Source organism: Muscardinus avellanarius (assembly GCF_963383645.1).
Source record: "Muscardinus avellanarius genome assembly, chromosome: 7".
Taxonomy (NCBI): Eukaryota; Metazoa; Chordata; class Mammalia; order Rodentia; family Gliridae; genus Muscardinus; species Muscardinus avellanarius.
The window spans coordinates 35,350,318-35,371,575 of NC_137793.1; the positions used below are offsets into that span (position 1 = coordinate 35,350,318).

Below are 21,258 nucleotides of genomic sequence, written 5' to 3' on the forward strand. Positions count from 1 at the left end.
AATAAATAAATAAATAAATAAATAAATAATAAAGTAAATGTCACAATTTTTACCTTTGAATAAATATTAGAATCCCAGTAACAGTACTCATAGAGCCATCTTGTGGGAGACAAAAGAATTTCATTCACACAATACATTTTCTTTAATCACTTTAATATAAAAGACAGCAATGTCCCCACATTTCACATAACATTAAAAAGAACAGTTTGAAAACACACTAATAGTGTTAATAAAAATAAATTTATTGAAGAGTAACATTGAACACAAAATTAGTACCACCAAATCATTACTTATACCTTTTGAATTAACCATAATATTTAAATGGAAGGTGAAGAAAAGATGAAAAAGTATATGGATATATTAAAAACTACATTTTTACCCAGGCCTTATCTTCCTGCTAAATCTTGTGCACACTAAAAGATGTACCCAAGATCACTGTAAAAATATTCAGCTGAAGTCCTATTTCAAAATGTTAAAACTGCTCTTCACCAATTATATGGCATTGCACATCATTCCACCTGTTTACAAACTTAAAATAATAAGCAGTGACTCAGCAAGTCTTTGTAGGTAAATGATTTGGTTAAAAAAGAAAATATTAACAGAGAATCAGTGCTGACCAGAGACAATATGATCAAAAGAGAAACAAAATTATTCAGCATAATGTGGTCTGTTTAAAACAATGCAACTCACTTAATAAGTCAACAACATTGTAGACTTATTTCTGGATGATAACATCATCCAGAGTCCTGTTCTTAAATTCATGTGTAATAACTCTCCTTCAATCAACCTATAATGTAATAGCACTGAATCCACACAAACATTATAACATACATCTTACTTAGATAATATAAAAACCAAATCATTACTGGTATAGTTTTCTCTAAAGTGTGCAATTTAAGAAAACGTCACCAGATGCACACTTTGGAAAGGTATGATCAATGTATACAGTACAGACAAAAGCAGGCACCTCCATTGTCATTGTTTTAATAATAAATAAAAGCACATTAAAAAGAAAAGAAGGTAAGCAGCACCTGAAGCCTTTGACATTGGTAACTAAATGCTGGTACCCAAGTGGTCTAGCCAGTTAAGTATTACTAATAGCTGCAGAAAAGGAGCTGTTTTTAACTTAACATTGTAATTCTAGTAAAGACAAGAGCTTGTCTGGGCTTATAAGTCTGTCACCTGTGGGTGAGTAGGCTGCCCGTCCTTCAAGTGTCTATACTTTAGAAAGCAGGCCGGACTCTGGAGCACTCGCCTTAATTAGATTTTGAATTTCCTTGAATTTGGGGTGATCTTTATCAGCCACTAGCTGCAGCAGAACAGCCTCACTTGTGGTCACAATGATCCCAGTTCGAGCAAGACGCTTTAAAAGAAAAAATAAACAAAGACATCAAAACACAAACTTAAGAATGAACACTACTTTAAAACAGCAAACTCACGGCTGGACACAATAACTAGTGTCTTCTATTAGAACATGGCTCTTGGCTAGCCATCAAATTCAAATCCAGCCATACCACAAACTCATTGTGCTCATTCTCAGTATTAGCAAAATAGACCAGAACCAAGTAAAAGGAGAGAGGTGGCCAAAGGTATAACCTGTAGGTGCAGGGCCAAAAGGGTGATCAAGGCCAGTGAGAGATGAGAGTGTGGAAGGTGTAAACTAACCTTGATAGTGAGCTGATATTACTACTTCATCTCAACCACCGGTTTACTCATTTAAATAAGAACTGCTTTGACTTACTCTTAAATTTATTAACTCTTGTATTTTTATTTCTAGCACTGAAATAAGTACCTCTGTCTATAATTCCCCTGTGCAAATATATGGGATTATGAAATATATAAGATTATGATGTATATTAATACTTATATCTGGCATTCCTAGCATTTGGTAGCCATTTATTTGAAGAAAAATGGAGTGTGGCCAATACTTCAAAAGCTCCATTAGCTGTATTATGGATATAACCATACGTGTCTGGAATATTTCATTACTAATATTATCCAATTTCATGTAACTAAATTTTTTCTTTTTGGTTACCTCTGAGCTACACCCCCCAGCCCTATTTTTTTTTCTATTCTTTATTTTGAAACAGGGTCTCACTAAGTTACTGAGGTCCTCACTAAGTAGCTCAGGCTGGCTGTGTGCCCCTGATCTTCCTATCTCAGCCTCCCAGGTACTGGGATCACAAGCATGAGCCACCATGCCCAGCTTAACTAAGGTTTTTCATTGAATTAAAACTACTTTAAGAGCCAGGTACAGTGGTCCACACCTATAACCCCAGTACTTGGAAAGCTGAGAGAGAAGGACTGCAAGTTCAAGGCCAGCCTCAGTAATTTAGCAAGACTCTTAGGTATTTAGAGATACTCTGTTTCAAAATAAAAGGTCTGTGGGTATAGCTTGGAGGTAGAATGTCCCTAGGTTCAATTTCCACTACCACCTCCCTCCCCCCAAAAAGGAAAACTACTATAAGAATTAAAATAAGCCAGGCGTGGTGGCACATGTTTGTAATCCCAGCATTTGTGAGGCTGAGACAGGAGGATAACGGTTCGCAGACAGCCTCAGCTACTTAGTGAGGCCCTTTGCAACTCAATGAGACCCTGTTTCAAAATAAAGAATAAAAAATAGGACTGAGGGTGTAGCTCAGAGGTAAAATGCACCTGGGTTTCATCCTCAATACCACACACACAAAAAAAAAAATCCAAAAATTAAAATAAGGATACTTAGTTTCTTTTTCTGATCCCCAAACATCTAACATATAGCATGTGAGTCCTTGACATACTTCAGAGTTCCTTTGTCTGTCAAAGTCTGTGAAAGAAGAAAAGAGCCTCAGGAGAGGTAAGAAGGAGCCACCAGGGGTGATAATGGTACCTCTGCTGACCCCATAAACTTTTTAGCATCACTAAGCAAGTGTATGTGAAGTTTCCCAGGCAGGTCAAAGCATGTCCTTGCCAAACTGCTCCAGTGGAATCGTAATAACTAGGGAAGAACTCTCAAGAAGCATAAGAGTAAGGAGAAGAAAAGAGAGCAAAGGGAGAAGGAGGCCAAAAACCAGAAAAGAGAAGAGAGGGTAGAGGGAGGGAGTTGGAGGGGAAGAGAGAATCCATGACAAGACTGATCCTCCAGATGTTTTGTCATCAGAGACTGGGGGGGAGTAGGAAAATAGTGTTCTAAGCAGCATCCAGGTAAGAACCATGGAAGAGGAGGTGGTCAAGAAGATGAGAGACCCAAATCAGCCTCTCATCATAACGGAGAAAGCAGGTGAGTAGTAGCCAGGACACCTCCTGGAGTGTAAGTACATCTTCCTGCAGAGTCTTGCTGCAGATCCTGTGTATGAGCAGGCCCAACCTCTCTGCTGAAGACTCCTTATCCCCAAGGATGCAGAGGGACCATAAGCCACAATCTACTTAGAAAGCAAGCATGGAACGGAAAGAGTAGAGCAGCTGACCAGATCACTTAAGAAATGAAAGCACAGCAGGAAGTCATACAGGGAAGGGAAAGGCACTAACTCCCTGTTAGTGCCCTCTCTTAGGGCAAATACCAGGGGTGAGGTTTTTGGTTTTTTTTAAAGACTGAGTATATAAGAATGTAAGACAAGTGCCTCTGGTGTTGTGAAAGCAGCACTGAATGTCTCCTCATTCCAGGCCAGCTCCCACCCCCAGCACCTGCCCTGCCCCCACCGCTCACTGCAGAACCACAGGGCTGTCAGTGAGTCAGCCTGCCTCTGAGTCAGCCTTCCCCATGCCAACAAAGGTCAGCTCCCACTCAGCCTCCTATTCCTCACTGAACCACAAAGAGGAGAAAACAGTTCCCAGGGTTAAGGCAGAAATCTGGTGAGCCAGGAAGAGGTATATCTACACGGTGGAGCTTCTTCTAGACCTCCACTTACCAGAGCCTGTCTTATTCTACCTCAACTATTCTCAGTGGTGCTAAAAGGCAGGTGAAACAGCAGCAGGAGCTCATATCACAGAAACACATCTGGGTAAGGTGATGCTTACAGAACATTACCTAGACTGAGGTATGGCCAGCAGCAACATGTGGCCAGGAACCCGTGTTAAGGGCAGGCATGGTGTAGCAAAACACAAAGTGTTCAGGTCCAGCCAATAGCCCTTTGCAGAATGCCCGCACTGCCCGGGCCTGTGCATACAGGGAGTGGTGGCAGCCAATGGCTACAACTGGCTGGTCCCTGGCCTCCACTAGCCCCAAGCCCACCTTCTCAACTGGGTAAAAAAGGGACAGTTAAAACTCTGCTTAATGCACACAGGCACATGTGTACCAGCCTTCTGAAGTCCTCCTCTTAACACTGGCAAAACTAGTCCAACCAGGCCAAAGGAAACGAAAGGTTTCTGTGACCCACAAACCTAAAAATGCAAGACACATTCATGAAAGCGGAGGGGGGGGGGATTCAGCCCATTAAATTTCAAAACAACACTAAAATCTACCCATAAGTATAATGATACCCACATTTGAGTGAGGGTTTTACCCTATTTTATTTGGCATTCACTGTACAATTAATTGTTAGTTCAAAGAAACAATGCCTGACAGATGGCAGGTATTCAGAAAAGATTCTGTTTACTTATTTAATTAATTTATTTTTTATTACAGCCCTAGGGATCAAACCTAGGGTCTCACACATGCTAGGCAAGCACTCTACCATTGACCTCTACCCTAGCCCAGAAAAATTTACTAAAGAAAGAATACTTCACAAGACCCTGAAAGTTGCTAACGACAAATCTTATTATTACAATCTTAGTAGGTGATATGAATAGTGTTAGAAATTATATTAAGTAGTTATGACATTCTGAAGAAATAGAGGGGAGCTGCCACAATGCTATTGTAACTTTCATAATTATAAAAAAAAAGATATTTCTCCTCAAAATTTAGGGCAAACTATGTCATCCCCATATCAAAGTAAGACTAAGAGGAAGAAATTTACAATCTGTCAAATGTCTCCTACCATCAAGGACGTGATCTATGATTCTTTTTAACCTCAGGCAGGTCCTTCCCTGTCCACCCCACACAGTAAGTTCTTTATTTTCTTTCCTATAACTTCTCAGGACAGTTTCCTTCAGCATCTTAGAGTTTATACATTTCTGGTAAGACTAACCTTATGAAGACAGCAACAAAAACACAAAAGCAGCAGCTAGCATGTGAGTGCACACTGTCAGGTGTCAGGCTAAGGGTTTTGTTTTTGGTGGTACTGGAGTTCCTGGAAGCACTTCCACCTCTGGGCTGCACTCCCAGACCTATTTTTATATTTTTATTTGGAAACAGGGTCTCTTAAGCCAGCGCAGCTGGCTCCGAACCTGGGTGATCCTCCTGTTTCCACCTCCCAAGCACGGGGATTACAAGTGTGCACCACCACGCCCAGCTAGGCTAAGGGTTATGGACCTTATTGAATTCTCACAATAACCCTATGAAGTGATTACTAATACTGTTTCTACTTCACTAAGAACAAATCTGAAGCAGAGGTTACATAACTTGTTCCAGGCCATAAACTTATGAAATAAACACCACCCCTGCATTCAAACTCCATTACTGCCCTTCTATCTGAACTCCAAATCACTGAGGTGAGAGATGGCTTCTCAAAGAATGTAGTTTGGAAGGTAATTAGTGGACTATGTTTTTAATCTATGTCTTGTGGGCAAATCAAACTGCCAACAGTCAAACATTACTGTTATAAATTCCATAATAAAGGCAAGTCTAGGAAACACAAATGTAGGAGAAAAGTCTTTGAAATTTCTTTGGAAGCAAGGAAAGTTTTCTCTGTATGTCTTAGCTTTTGTTGTTGTTGTTTTTTGCATCTATGGAAATACTTTATAGTCTGAGTTTTGGCACGAAAATAAAGGTTCTCCTTACACAAAAAGGTCCTTTTGCTGAGGTGGGAGCATCTTCACTCAGATTACTATAGAAACCTGAAAAGTGGAAGCTGATTGGCTCATGACTGGAAGAAAGGCTTACACCTTTGCTGTGATTACAAGAAGCAACATTTAGAAGCTACCAGCAAATCCAATAGTCCCAGTGAACTTGAAAACAGGTGAACAAAATAAAACTATTTCCTCTTGTAATCCTGATATGGGATTATACTGCTTCGGGAATAACAGGGAAGAAATGGTCAACCAGGTCTTAAAACAAGTCCTGTTGCCAGCTGTGGCCTGTTCTGGTGTCAGCCCTCTCTACTGCCTGGCCTCTTCTCCTTCCTTTCTTTTGTCTCATCTTTCCCTTTGTGTTGGTTCCACATTACCATTGTGGAGACACTTTAGACCTCAGAGAGGACTTAGTAATCTTACAGAGAAAGTAGTTCCCAGAATAGCATGTGTACTGAACACTGGAAGATACCCCCACCAGGAAAAAAACACCCTAGATTTCCTATTCTCAATATAACTAATCAGCTGTATTTAATTCAGGATTACACCCACATGCTATATTACTCTAAAATTATTAGAGTTAAATATGTTATATATACATATACACATTGTGGAGTGTGAGCGTCCCAAGATCATATGGTAGTTCTTTGTTTTATGTGTGTGTGTGTCTGTCTGTGTGTTGTTTTTGTTGGTTTTTTTTTTTTTTTTTTTTTTTAGTACTGGCAATTGAACCAAGGGGTATTCTACCTCCAAGCTACAAACCCAATCCTTTTTTAAATGTTTTTGTTTGGAAAGAGGGTCTCAGTAGGTTGCTGAGTGTCTTGCTATATGCTGAAGCTGTCCTTGACCCTGCAATTTTCCCATCTCAGCCTCCCAAATACTGGGAATACAGGCACATACCACCATGTCCAGCTATGTGGTAGTTTAATACTCTTGGAACAGAAGATGCTTAAGTTAAGACCACTGTTGAGTAATGCTGAGAATCTCTGATTCCCTGATTCAATGGGACACTACGACGCTCTCACACCAGAGAGCCATGAAACACTTCATGTGAAGGGTGATAGTCATTGACACACATTCTGATCAAAGAAATTCAAGTCTGAGGAAATGTAATATAATGTTGAACCATGCTTAGATTCAACAAATTCTGCCCTAGTTTTGGGGCTGTTTCTATTTTGTAAATTTCTCAATAGTTCAGGATAGGCTTCTTGAAGAACTCTTTGTACATGTCAAACACTAGAACAAAGTTACAAGGAAACAGGGAAAGGACCTTTGGACAGCATTAGAGATCTAGCTCTAAAGAGGAAACAAAATATAAAATAGGGTGTGCAGTAAGACCTTAGAAGTAGACTGCTGATATATAATAGTGTCTCTAAAATTAATGAAACTGATAGTGTCAGACCAAGCTTAAATTTAAGAGGTAAATTTTTCATTACTGATAAATATTCAGTACAGTACTCCTAATTTATTTGTAAAACTTGATAAATGGCTTATTTTCAAGCAGGACAATTACCTCAAGGGCAAACATCCTGTCCATCATGCTTCTTGAGGATGTGGCATCAGCAACAATATGAACCTCAATGCCCCGGCCGACGAGCTCCAGAGCTGTTTGTTGAATGCATACATGAGTCTTGTAAGAAAAAAAAAAAAATCATATGTAAGAACACAGTAAACCAAAATTATTTTGTATAGCAAGGCGTGATGGTGCACATCTATAATCCCAGTAGTTAGGAGACTGAGAAAGAAGGATCACAGGTTCACGAACATCCTCAGCAATCGAGGGAAGCTCTCTGCAAATTAGTGAGATCTTGTTTCAAAATAAAATAAGGGGGTGTAGCTCAGAGGTAAAATGCTCCTGGGTTCAATCCCCAGTACCACAAAACAAAACAAAGACATATTTTATAAATGTTTAACAGCATGATAAAGATGAGAGACTGCTACAAATCCAATGACCTGGTTCTACAACCACTTTTGTTTCTAAGTAGTTATGTGGGCTTAAACATAAATCAGCATCTCTGGATTTGTGTTATCTATCTGTAAAATCAAGAGTTGGATTATACAAATGTTTCTGATACCAGTGACCTTGATCATATTCTTAAGAGTTTTGTTAGAATGTTTTAAATGTTTTTTATCTGCGTCCTCTGAATCACCTTCATAGAGTTGATTACTACAAGTCAGACTTGGTGCCACCTGCTTTGGGATTTATTTCTGCATGACCACCCTAATGCCCAACACAAAAAAAGGGCCTGCTATGTGTCAGAATCAGAAAGTAGAGGGAAAATTGAATCATCACAAAGTGCTCAACAGTGAAGACAGGCCACACTAAAATTAATTACAACATATAAGAAAAGAAATCATACACAAAACATGGCAAACTAAAAAGTACTGTATACACATACAACATGATAGAGTACAAAGAACACTATGATGCACATCTAGTTCCACATCTTGATTTGCTTCCAATAAGGTAGGTGATCTTGAGGATAAATCAGCATCTCTGGCTTATGTTTAGTAACCTGTAAAACCAGGAATCATGGACACGAAGTACATCACTGGTAACAGGATCATACAGACACCATCTCTGTAAATACTAACTTGTACTAATTCATTACAGAGAATATAGAGTAAAAACACACTCTAGCAATAAATGAACCAGTGAAAGCAGAGCTCAGCAATGCCATAAGGTCAACTTATCTTCTCATGACAAGAGCACTTTGGAGAATTATCAGCTGACACCTCATTAAAATTAGCAACAGAGGACTGCTCAAAGATAGTTTTGATTAAGCATGAGGTCTAATTATGATGAACAAGAAAAGCAAATGTGAAAAGCCAGCAACAGCACTTGGTATTCCCAGATACTATTACTGAACCAAAAACATCAGAAATATTTAATATATAACTAAAAGGAGAATTATATATTTCTATTATTAAAACCTACTACTATAAAACTCACTACCAAAACATTATAACCATATTAAACTATTTTGACTTCATTATTTTAATATTTTTGTTCATAATTTTTAAAATTTTAGTATAACAGTTGTTTACAAGCTAGGAATAAATTAGTTGTATCAGCATTATGAGTTCATGAGTATTATATTCCTTTAAAGAATATTGCCATGATTCAAACTTGAAAGACTAAAAATTGTATTACCTCTACAGTTTTTCTAGCACAAAAATATGACCAAAGTGAAATTCTACAACATATAAATAAAAATAATGCCCTTGGTGAAAATTTGTTACAAAAGTAGTAGTTAAAAACACAACCTAAGAATCAGTCAGCCTAGATTCAAATCCAGCCCCATCACTTACTAGTTGTCTGACCTTGGGTAAGTTAGACAGCTTTTCTGTATTGTAGTTTCCTGATCTACACTAAGGGGAACACTAAAACTGCTTAGCTTCTGGGGTGGTTAGAGGGTTTAATGAGTTAAAAGCTATTAAATTTTTAGCTTAATGCCCTACAAATAATGTATACTTAATAAACAGTGGTTATTTTCCAGCATTGTTACCACCCACAGGACATTTTACATATAAAACTTCATTCTGAAAATACCAAAATTTCCAGAAATGATATAGTGCACAAAATATAACAGATACTTACTTCTACTCCAAATAATACCACACTTCTGACTCCAGGAATCTCTGCTAATGCTGCTTCTACTTCTGGTAATACCATTGAAAACTTGGTCTTTGGAAGTACCAGCTTTACACCTGTTAAATCAATTTCTTGAACAGTGCTTCCAAGACCTTTAGGGTACTGTTCTGTTACAATAACTGGAATTCCTAAAATCCGGGCCCCTTGCAACTGAAAAATATAATCAAACACAAAAACAATTAGCAATATACATATGAGTATATATGAATGTATATTATGTTTCAGCAAATTAGAATAAATAAAATCATGCATACCAGTCTTTGTCCCACACTAATAATATCCCCAAAATATTTGATGGCTGGTCTGAACCTTTCCTGCATATCACAGCAGAAAAACACAGTGCTTGAAGGTGTAAGGTTTCCCAGGGTAGTGAGCTGAGGAAAAAAGAAAAACAAATGATTTAGCACTTAATATATACTGACATTTACTTCCAGTGGATGTCAATAAAGAAAGAAAATGTTTCTATTGTTTCATCCAATAAAGTCAAATTCTACAACTATTATCTGGAAGAAAATATCTGAATTATAGGGAAAAATTATCCACTAAGATGTTCTCTGAATTGTATTTAATATTGAAAATCAGAAATAAATCAAGGACCAATGATACAGAAATAGTTTAACTAACTTTAACATGTTCATATAACAAAATAGTTTCAGCCAATTAAAAAATGTATGTAGCTGGGCATGACAGTGCATGTTTGTAATGCCAGTACTTAGGAGGCTGAAACAGGAGGATCCAAGTTCTCAGCTAGATTTGGCTTCATAGTGAGGCCCTCTGCAACTTAGTAAGACCTTGTTTCAAAAATAAAGAATAAAACAATTGGGCTGAGGTTATAACTCAGAGGTAGAATGACCCTAGGTTTAACCCCCAGCACCACACACACACACACACGTATGTATATACGTTTTCAAAAAATGGGTTCCATCTAAGGAGATGTTCACTGTATAATGTTAATTTTAAAAAGAACATAGTTCAATAGTACTTCATAATGTAAAAATATGCCCAGCATGGTGGCACACGCTTGTAATCCCAGCATTCAAGAGGCTGAGACTGGAGGATCACGGTTCACAGACAGCCTCAGCTACTTAGTGAGACCCTGTTTCAAATAAAGAATAAAACATAGGGCAGGGGATGTAGCTCGGAGGTCAAATTCCTCTGGGTTCCATCCCCAGACCCGCAAAAAAAAAAAAAAAAAAGTAAAATAATGAATAAAAACAAATATATAAAAGTATCAACAATGATTAGATAATTAAGGTATTGGTAATTTTTTCTTATACTTTATTTCCTGAATGATTTTAAACATATATGTTGAGTGTTTTAAAATATATATGTTACTTTTGTAAATAAGAAAAAAAATCACAATAGTAACAAATTTAAATTTGATGGTGTTACAAATACAAAAAGTAAAACCTAGAATAAACTATATAAAGAGATTAACAAAATAAAAGAATAAAATATCTGGCATAGTCTATGAAATATGAAGACTAAACACACACACACACACACACACACACACACACACACACACACACCAGACACAAATAGAGGACAAATACAAAATTACTACTATCAAGATATAAATATTTAGGTGATATTCTGAAGAATAACTTGAATTCAAAAATGCAATAAATTAAAGCCAAACTTACAACTATCCACCCAAGCATTTGGGAGGCTAAAACAGGAGGATCGAAGTTTGTGGAAAGCCTCAGCCACTTAGTGAGGCCGTTTGTAACTCAATGAGGCCTCATTTCAAAATTAAAAAAAAAAATTTTTTTAAATAGGACTGGGGGTGTAGCTCGGAGGTAAAATGCCCCTGGGTTCCATCTTCAGTACTGCAAAAAAAATAAATAAATAAACATTATCCAGAAAAATCAGTGACTAAAAGTAACACTGGGTATGAGATTTACAAGCTTCACATCATTTGTCGTATTTATTTGGTCTACTCTAAGAATTTGGGGCCCAATCATGATCTAACAATAAGTGAAAAATCACTGTTAAGTACAAAGATTTAATCTCACTGAATTCTTCAAAGTACGGTGCATTCCTTCCTACCTTACAAATTAAACACTGCAAATGATAGTCCTACGTAGGCCAATCTTCCGAGTGGCCCTTTGTGATCCCCTTCTATCTTGTTCTGCATCCCTTAAAACTACTCACAGATAACACTTCCTAACAGTTTGCTAGAGGAGTTTGCTGGACAAGTGGTGGAGGCTTCACCACCAGCAGGACCCTAGATGCCGCCTTTGTATTTGCAATGTGGCACACTATGGGAAACAATGCCTACATGAATTAACTGAACCATTAAAGCAAATACTTTACCCTAAATGCTCTGGCTGTTCTAATCGGTTTGTGCTTTGCTTTGTCTATGCTCTGGTCAGAGGGATTCTGGCACTTTAATCTCCCACCAGCAGTGTCTCTATAGTATATGTACTGATTATCCACATACAATCCAACACCAAATTCATGTCACAATAAGAGTCATCTGTCATTCTATGTACAGGTTTTTTTCTACTTCACCTATAAAGTTTGATTAAAATACTCAAGCATCCCCAACTATATATGCCAGCTTTGTTTCCCTCCTCCTCCTCCCCCTCCTCCTCCTTCTCTTCTTCTTGTGTGTATGTCATACTACACATTGAACCCAGGGGCGTTCTATCTTTGAGTTACTCCTCCAGCCCTATTTTTTATTTTTATTTTTGAAACAGGGTCTTGCTAGGGTGTTAAGAGTCTATTTGCTGAGATTTTCCTCGAACCTATTATCCTCTTGTCTCAGTCTCCCAAGTGTTGGGGTTACAGGCATGCACCACAACTGGATCTCAGTTCATTTTTTAATGTAAGATTTTGACACTGTCTAAAGCAATAACTATGTATTTAGGAAACTTTTTAAAAACAATCATTCCTATGACTTTTAAATTTTGAATAAACATTAAAATGCAGCTTAAAAACTACATATGTTCTTTTTGTAATTTTGAACCCTGGGTCCCTAGTTATCCTCAATGTGATTAGGGAACACTATATAAAGCAGTAGGCCTACAGCTGGCCTCTTTTGAAATTAGCAGTACAATTCAACCCATCTTGCCGCTCTACTTGCTGCAAGTATGGGAAATAAAACTCTGAGGTGGTTAATAAGTGGTGGCCATTCAATACTATGCTTATAGATTACTTTTGCTTGAAATATCAGATATCAGATCCTTTCTTAAGACTATATTGACTGTGTATATACTCCTAACAAGTTTGGTGGTCTGTATTCTAAATTCAAAAGGTTACCAGCAGCAAATCAGAAAGCAAACATAGAGGCAGGCAAACTGGGCACAGCAAGAAATGATAGCTAAAAGAGAAAAGAATCAAAATATAAAGAATATCAGAACAAACTCTACAGTTTAGGCCTCTGGGGAGAAAGTAATGTGCTATTATAACTTACAAATTAGGAAAACATTCTAGCCCACCTATTAGGAATATGCTCATCACATTCTGTTTCAGAAGGACTACAATATAAAAAGGTCAAAATATTTTTTAAGTTGAAAATTTAAATCTTGCCTAGACAAATACTCCAAACATCCAGAGAGTTATGGTCTCGGAGGGGTCCGTTATTTGGTGTTTCCCTGTACCTCATGGAAACTGTGAGGTTTCTATTCTGGACAATGAACCACATCAGATATATGTCATATTAGACCCAGATGAACCAGGTCAGCAAATGCAGCCCAGAAATCCTCATTACCCTACAAAACCTTTCTGGTATAGGAACTCTCAGTAAACAAAGAACCCATAGAGAATACAGCAGCTAGGCAAGGTTGCATGCAGAGATGATCAGTTAAAATCTGATAAATCAAAAAATACCCTAACTCATATGGACACTCTTCCCATTTCCCTGAATGTGGATGCATTTGGCAATTTGCTTCTGAAGAGCAGAATATAAATGAGGGAAGAGTAACTTCATCTGACAGAGAAACCTGACAAACATACTGCAACTAGGTGATCGAGACTAAAGTCATTAATGATGACACTTGATGTGAGGAGAATGACCTTCACCATCTTCCTCCCTGCATCCCATTAGGCAAACCAAAACTGAGGGACATTCCACCAAAATATCTGACCAAAAACTGCCAACCAAGGTCATTAACAAATAATAAAATTCAAAGAAAATGTGCACTCCAAAGGAGCCAAAGGAGACCTAACAACTAAGTATGACTAGTATCCTGGATTGGATCCTGGAACCAAAAAAGGACAGATGGGAAAGCTAGTGGAATCCAACTAAAGTGATGCACCCATGTTGGTTCCTCAGTTGTGACAAATGTATCATAGATTTTAACAATGGAGGAATCTGCAGAAAGGAATACACAAACGTTCTGTACCATTACTGCTATGAATCCAAAGCTATATAAAAAGAATAAGATTTAAAACAAAAATAATGGTCTCCCTATGATAGCTGGAAGGAAAGATACTGCTTTATGAATAATCTTATGACCCAGAAAGGAGTATGTGAGATTACCAAAATCAAAACAAAAAATTATAACCTATCCTTTCTACTACCCAATCCAAGTCTATATTAATTCCAACAAGTTGTTGTTGCAACAATTCAACTACGTAATTCAGGAATTTCTTACTTTGACTTAGTAATTTTTCTTAAACCAAAATCTTTCAGATAACTAAATATATTGCCAGTAGTTACTGAAATACTGCAACTGCAATGGACCCAATCCTGCTATAGCAAAATAAAAGTAAAAGTTTTCCAATTACAGATCCATGCATATTAAATAAGTATGGGCCACATTTAAAAGAATCACATATAAAATATATGTGTGGCTATATACATACACACACCTATGTTTATTCCTATACATATACATATATAGTATATAAAAATACATTTTTAAATATAAAATGCTGATCACAACCAATGATTTCATCAAGCAAGTGTTTAAAAGGTTGAAAGTATAAAGTTTTTGTTTGCTTTCTTTGAACTGCCATAACTGGTATTAACCAGTGCTTTCATATTCAATAGACTTTGCAGCTTCAATTCCTTTATTACTATTACCATCCCAGTATTTATTTTTCTTCATGACTACATGACTTTCACATTATCTGTAAGGAATCTAACTGCCTTGACCCTAGCTCAGCCCCCACCACCTCCTGTTACTCAGAACAGGCAGAGAGAGGCTGGCCTGGTTTAGTAACACATGTTGCACCAGTTCTGGTTTCTCCATACGAGTAATGCATGTCAAGAGCAATATGTTGAACTGTCTTCCAAATTCACATGTTCAACCCTCAACTACCAGTATTTCAGAAATGATCTTATTGATCATTGCAGATATCATTAGTTAAGACAAAGTCATACTAAATACTAAAGAAGGGTAGGTACCTAACCCAACATGACCTGTGTCCTTATAAAAGGAGAAATTTGCACACAGAGACAGACATGCTCACAGGGACAATGCCCCACAAATATGAAAGCAGAGACTGGAGTGGTGTGTGCATAAACCAAGGAACACTAACAACTCCTAGCAAACTACCAGTGGAAGAGTAGCAAGAAACAGATTCTTCTCACAGAAGAACCAACTCTCCTGACACCTCAATCTTGGATTCCGCCCTCAACAGCTATGAGAAGTGTCTGTTGTTTAAATCATTCAATTTGGGGAACTTTGTTACAGCAGCATCCTAGCAAACTACTAACTACAGTGAGTAATCTGTATGTATTTAGGAATAATTAGTTTGAAAAAAATGTGATTTAAAAAATATGGATATCTCCACAAGTCTTTTATCCCATTAAAATATATGACTATAATTCACCAATAAAAAAAAAATTTTTAAAGACTTAAAAGAAAGAAAAAAAAAGAGAGTCTATTATGGCCACAAATTAGGAACTGTTTGAATCACAATTTCAAGGGAACCTAGGGTATAAGCATTTCAGTCCCAAGTGTTTTCATTCCAATTATCACTACTAAAGTAAGGCCTCGCTGCAATACCAATATGCTTAAAACAGAGAGCTATGAGGTAGTATTCCCCCCCACAGCGTAGGCCACTGGCCTTTCAAATCTGAATCCAAATTTCAGTTTCAATAGTTTCAGTGACATGAATTTCAATAAATCATTAACATGTCCAAAGGCAATCATCTTGTCTGTAATAAAGATAAACAGTATCTAACTCAAAGGGCAATTTCAAGGATTAAATGAGCTTCATGTAATCAATCAATAAATATATTAGGTTATTGTAGTATCCTATAAAACACCATACTCTTCAGCTAAGGAAATGTGTAAACATGTACATTATAATAAGGTTAAAAATAATTTATTATTAAGGTGTCTTTAGAAACTTATAAAAACAAATATTCCAGATCATGTTAAGCTACTCTGAAGAATTGGGAAACTGATTCATTGGATGAGCAATGTTACAAAAAGACTTACTATTACATGATTTGTTCCTGGAAAAGCAGATTTGGAACCTTTTAATTTAGGCTGCAAGACAGTATTTATTTCACTCTTATTTTTACAACATATTCATCTATTGTGCACATTGATGTCATTGGTATAACATTACATCTCTAATTTATCATTTTGGGCTTTCTAACTCTTCAAGCTATCTCTACTCACCTCTGAACTGAGGATACTTAAGAGGTATTTCTTAAGACTGTTCCTCAAACTGGGGTGAAGGTGAATATAGACAGTTCAAGAACAGAGTGACATTCAAATCTACATTAGGATTCCCTTTGGCTAGCTTAAAAAAAAAATTCAAATGCAGGTCACAGCTCCCACTCTCAAATACAGTTTATTTATAGGTGCCCTCTAATGTATTCACAAGGAACAGAAAGTTCACAATGTTTTGAACAATATATTATTCTAGAATGTTAAAATGCTTAAGTGACACACATATATACACATTCATCAAACCAACCAACTAGAGACAATACCACAACCTGAGGATCCTGCTGTTTCCTCTTAGGACCCCTGACAGCACACCTGTCCCCAGATATACCCTGCCTCTTTCTCTACCCAGATTTCTGCTTTTTCTGCCATGCTTGTGTGGCAAAGTCCAAACATCAAAAATCTCCATCTTCAAACTAGCAAGCCAAAGGTAGACCAAATCCTGCCTTTACTCCCTTCCCACCATGGATTCTACTATCTCTTCCAACTATAAAATATCTGTCTCCATACAGAATAATGACAGAGTAAAAGACTTTCAAGAGTGAGAAAGCTGGATCCAAATCCCCTCCTAATTAACTATCTCAGAAAAAGGTCAAAATAACCTTCTCAGGGCAGCCCTATCTCCTGCCCACACAAATCTAATGAAGCCTCGCTTCTATGTACAGAAACAAAACTCCTCACTGGCCTCCTTACAATGAGCATCTTCTCCTGTCTTCTGCTCAGGCTCTGCCTTCATTGGTCAAAAGCTAAAAAGAAAATAAAAAATAAAAAATAAATGCACTGGTGGTATATGAATTTCTAGTACCAAATGTCTCTGTTATTTAAAACTTGGAAAATACCTTTTGGAAAATTAAAACTTGTAGGTCATTTAAATGACCTAAATTCCCACTATACAATCCTCTCATTTACCTTCTGTCCCCTGTGTCTCTAAATTTATCAAACTTCAAGCATTTGACAAAGCCGCAGACACAAAAAACATGCATGAAACATGAACCATGTTTTCAGCTACCTGAGCTGTCAGCAAATGATCAGTCACTTTGACAGAATATTTAAGAAAAGACAATAAAAAGTTAGCACAGCCTAACACTGGCAATGGAAATCATACAAATCAGTTTCCACAGAACTGCCACCAACCACAGGTATAGTGTGGGACAATTAACCAAGATGTTTCATAAGGTCACTAATCATAGTAGTCACATTAAGAGTAAGGCACACTCTGACCCCTTTAAAAACGGAGAGTACACTCTAGAATAATAGTATGTGAGCCAAGAATACAAAGGCTTCAGGGCCTAGATTTAGAGAAATAATAAATTACGTTAGATATGCAAGGGACAATGTGTGGCAGAACTTGTGCTCTCTGTCCCTGCTTCACAGAAGGGGCCTTCCATCCCTGGAGTATGGCCTCACTGATGTGCCACCTTGAGTCTTCCTAAGTTACAGGTATTTATTCCAAAGAACAATGAGCAGCATCAAGACAAATGAACAAACAGAAGCTCAAGCGTTTGAGAATTGTTTTCCAGGCTGCTCAATGTCCTCATTAAGCATGGAAAGAAAACAGGAATGCTATGGCAAATGTTAACTGACAACCAACACATAATTTGCTGGCTCTATGATACACAGCCATGTAACCTTGGGCAATTTTCTAATCTCCCTATTTCTATATACTCTGTTCTTCTGCAAAATGAAAGAGTTAGATTATTAGATAAGGACCAATAATTTAACCCAGGGCTGCGTTTTCTGTGCCGTGCACTTAGTGTTATTCCTTAAATGTTTGTGGAAAGAGCTCTAGGATCTCTTCTAGCCATAACACACCCATGTTACTGTAATTATACAGATAAGCTCCATTAAATATAGAAGTCATGAAAAGAAGTATATTTATTTAGAGTAGCTCTATACACACATATGTGAATGTACATACATACATATACATATATTACAAAAGGTATCATAATGTATACACAATTCATGGTATATGTAGCTCTGCATAATAGCCCTTCATATTCTATACTTCTATGACAGGAGAGGAATCTAGCTGAAGAAATCGAAGAATTAAGGGTACCAAAATGAAATAATATATTTAAAAACAGTATTTTTAAATACTTTAAAAATGTAAACTATAAACACCTAAGAATTCTTGGACTATTAAATGAGAAAAAAAATAAATTTTCAACAAATGAAACAGAGTAATGCTATTGTTACTGTTATTTTAAGCATCTACAAGAGTTAACTATATGTAAAATATTTGAGTAAGCCAGTGACCTAAATTATATATACTGCATTTTGAGTATGCACATTTCAAATATATACATTTACATTGATTTCCAGAATGTTTAGTTAATTAGAGTTGTCAGATTGTGGCCTTCAAATTTTCAAAATATTAAAATGCTACCTTATGGAGGGGGAAAAAATCTTTCAGATGTGAGAGGCTTGTTCAGCATAGACTGTCTTAGTTAGAAGCCCAACCTCCCTCCCAAGGATAACAAGAGCTGCATCCTCTAGGCAGCTCCAGACCTGTTCAGCTTAGTATTTGGATTCTCGCCTTTATAAATGGATTTGTCAAAGGTGCATCCAACATCTTGGGTATTTTGGCAGCAGTAATCTAAATAAACTGACAAGGAAGGCTGCAGAGAGGTGTCAGCCGGGAAAATTTGAAGACCTAAAAATGGGGAATCCTAAGCCCCAAGGAATTGCAATTCTCCATATGGGCAGCAGGGCAAATCCTTGGGTATCCGATCACTCTACCTGCTAGGGGTAGACAGTGGAATCCATTCCATAGATTTTTGTCCTCTGAACATAAGAACTGTACCCAAGCTTAAAGCACCTGCTCTGAATGCTTCTGCCATGGTTATATGGATTATAAACACCACCAATTCAGCCTCCAACTACAGCTGAAAAAGGATAAGACCAAAACAAACAAAAACGTAGGGAATGATCCTCAGAAAATGGCACTTCACTGTTAAAAATCCCTCCCAGCCAGGTAAACTCTTGGTTTGGTCTTCCAACGAAATGACTGACCAATTTTTCAGCTAATACATAAATAGATAGATAGATGATAGACAGATAGATAGATAGAGAGATAGATAGAATAGTAACTATATCCTGTCCTTTTTTTTCTCCAGTAAATCCTCTGATCTTAAAAACAGACCAGGAGATTTCCCTGTTTAGTACTCGTACACTGCTTTTGAAAATATGAAATAATAAACTCTTAATCCTCAGTATAACTTTTCTCAGCCAGCAAGACCAGGAACTCATGGTCTAGCTTAAGTTGGGTATTTAGGAGAGTACTGCGGTTCGGGATCAAATGACTTTGTCAATGCAGGGAATTCAAAAGCCATCCACCGACTTTGACTTTGTCAATGCAGGGAATCCAAAAGTCATCCACAGACTGGACTGTCTGTTACTAAGCAGAGGGAGAAACAAATGGTCATTTCCCTTACGATTGGGGACGCTTAAGCCCAAAGACCTTAGCGCTGGAAAAGAGGAAGAAGAAGAAAGAGTCTGCCTGCTAGAGTCTGCGTTTCCGCAACTGGTTGGCACAACTCCTAGGGTTCGAACAAACCTTAGGGCCAATATGCCCCACAGTTTTCCTTGCTCCGCATCACCCATCAAAATAAAAGCAGTGCCACTCGGGCAAAGCCCCCGGGGCGCGGGTGCGGGGACGGAGGCCCACCACGCGGGGGCGCTGGCTCCCACCCGCGCTGGGCCGGCCGGGCGGGGGCACCCGGGCAGCGCAGCCCGCACCTGCGGGAGCCGCGGGCACCTGAGGAGCGCGGCGGGGCCGCCGACCCACCTGGATCTGCAGCGGCACGAGGCGCACCTTGCAGCGCTCGCTCACCGCGAAGCCCTTGGGCAGGTCCACGTACTGGCCCCACTCCTCGGCGAAGAGCTGCACCACGAATTTGCGGTGCATGTCGATCTGGTCTCCGTACAGGCTGAGGAACTTCTGGATGAGCAGCTCGTAGCCCGCGCCGTGCGGCACCGACGAGGGCCGCGCGAACACCGAGAAGCAGAAGAGCACCGGCACGCTGCCCGACGGCGGCCCCGCGCCCGCGCCGCCCGGGAGCACCGGGAGCGCGGGGAGCACGGGGAGCGCCGGGAGCGCGGGCGCCGCCGGCTCCGCCGCCGCCATGTTCGCCGCGAGTCTGGAGCGCAGGCCCGCGAGGCGCAGACAAGGCGCGGCCACGCCCCCGACCGGGTGGGCGGGGCGATGGGCGGGGCGAGTGGAGGGGCGGGGCGAGCGGGGTGATGGCGGGCGGCTGCGCTCACTCGACCGCCTCCCGGGCCGCTCCCAGCTCCGCCGCCCTCCCCACTGCCCTGGCCGACCGGCGCCGCCGGGGCCTGCGGGAGCCGGGTACCTGTTGGCGGGTGCCGAGCCCGGGGCGTCCTCCTGGAGGAGGGCAGCGGGGTCTGAAAGCCAATGGGACGGGCTCCTCGGTGCGCTAAGTGTAGTAGAATTGGCTGCTTCCTGAGAGGACAGGGACCAGCGGCATGGGGATGGAACCCAGGGGCATTCGATTTCCGAGCTACACCCCCTGCCCTAGTTTTTATTCTTTATTTTGAAACAGGGCCTCACTAAGTAGCTGAGGCTGTCTGCGAACTCCCATCCTCTGTTCTCAGCCTCCCAAATGCTGGGATTACAAGCGTGTGCCACCACCTAGGCGTTATTTTTGGTTTGTTGGTTTGTTTTTGTTTTAATAAGCCCTGTAGATCACAGTATCTTCAGTGGTGTATTTGAGATCTTAGTCTGGGATGTCTTGGAATGGGATTTGCAAAATAATAAAAGGCTTAAGGTCAAAAATTGAAATTTTTATTCAAAATGGGGCTTTCTGCTTTTTTTTTTTTTTTTTTTGGCAGTTCTGGGGATAGAACCCTGGGGGCATTCTACCTCTGAGTGTCAACCCCAGCCCTATTTTTTTATTCTTTATTTTGAAACAGGGTCTCACTGAATTGCAAAGGGCCTCACTAAAGTAGTAGCTGTGGCTGTCTTCAAACTGCCATCCTCCTGTTTCATCCTCCCAAATACTGGGATTATAAGCATGCACCACCATGCCCAGCTGATTTCTGTTTTTTTAAGTGAAGACAACGGATCGTCTTCAAATAAAA

General features: G+C 39.1%; 1 protein-coding gene across 1 annotated transcript; it reads right to left on the reverse strand.

The window, feature by feature from the left end:
- Window positions 1–1,216: 1,216 nt before the first annotated feature.
- On the reverse strand, window positions 1,217–20,284 carry ISOC1 (isochorismatase domain containing 1; the record flags this gene model as incomplete). The annotated part of the gene is made up of 5 exons (XM_080698683.1): window positions 1,217–1,363; window positions 7,376–7,492; window positions 9,464–9,667; window positions 9,772–9,891; window positions 19,946–20,284. The coding sequence occupies 5 exons, from the start codon at window positions 20,282–20,284 to the stop codon at window positions 1,217–1,219; spliced, it is 927 nt and encodes a 308-aa protein (XP_080554809.1).
- Window positions 20,285–21,258: the final 974 nt, after the last annotated feature.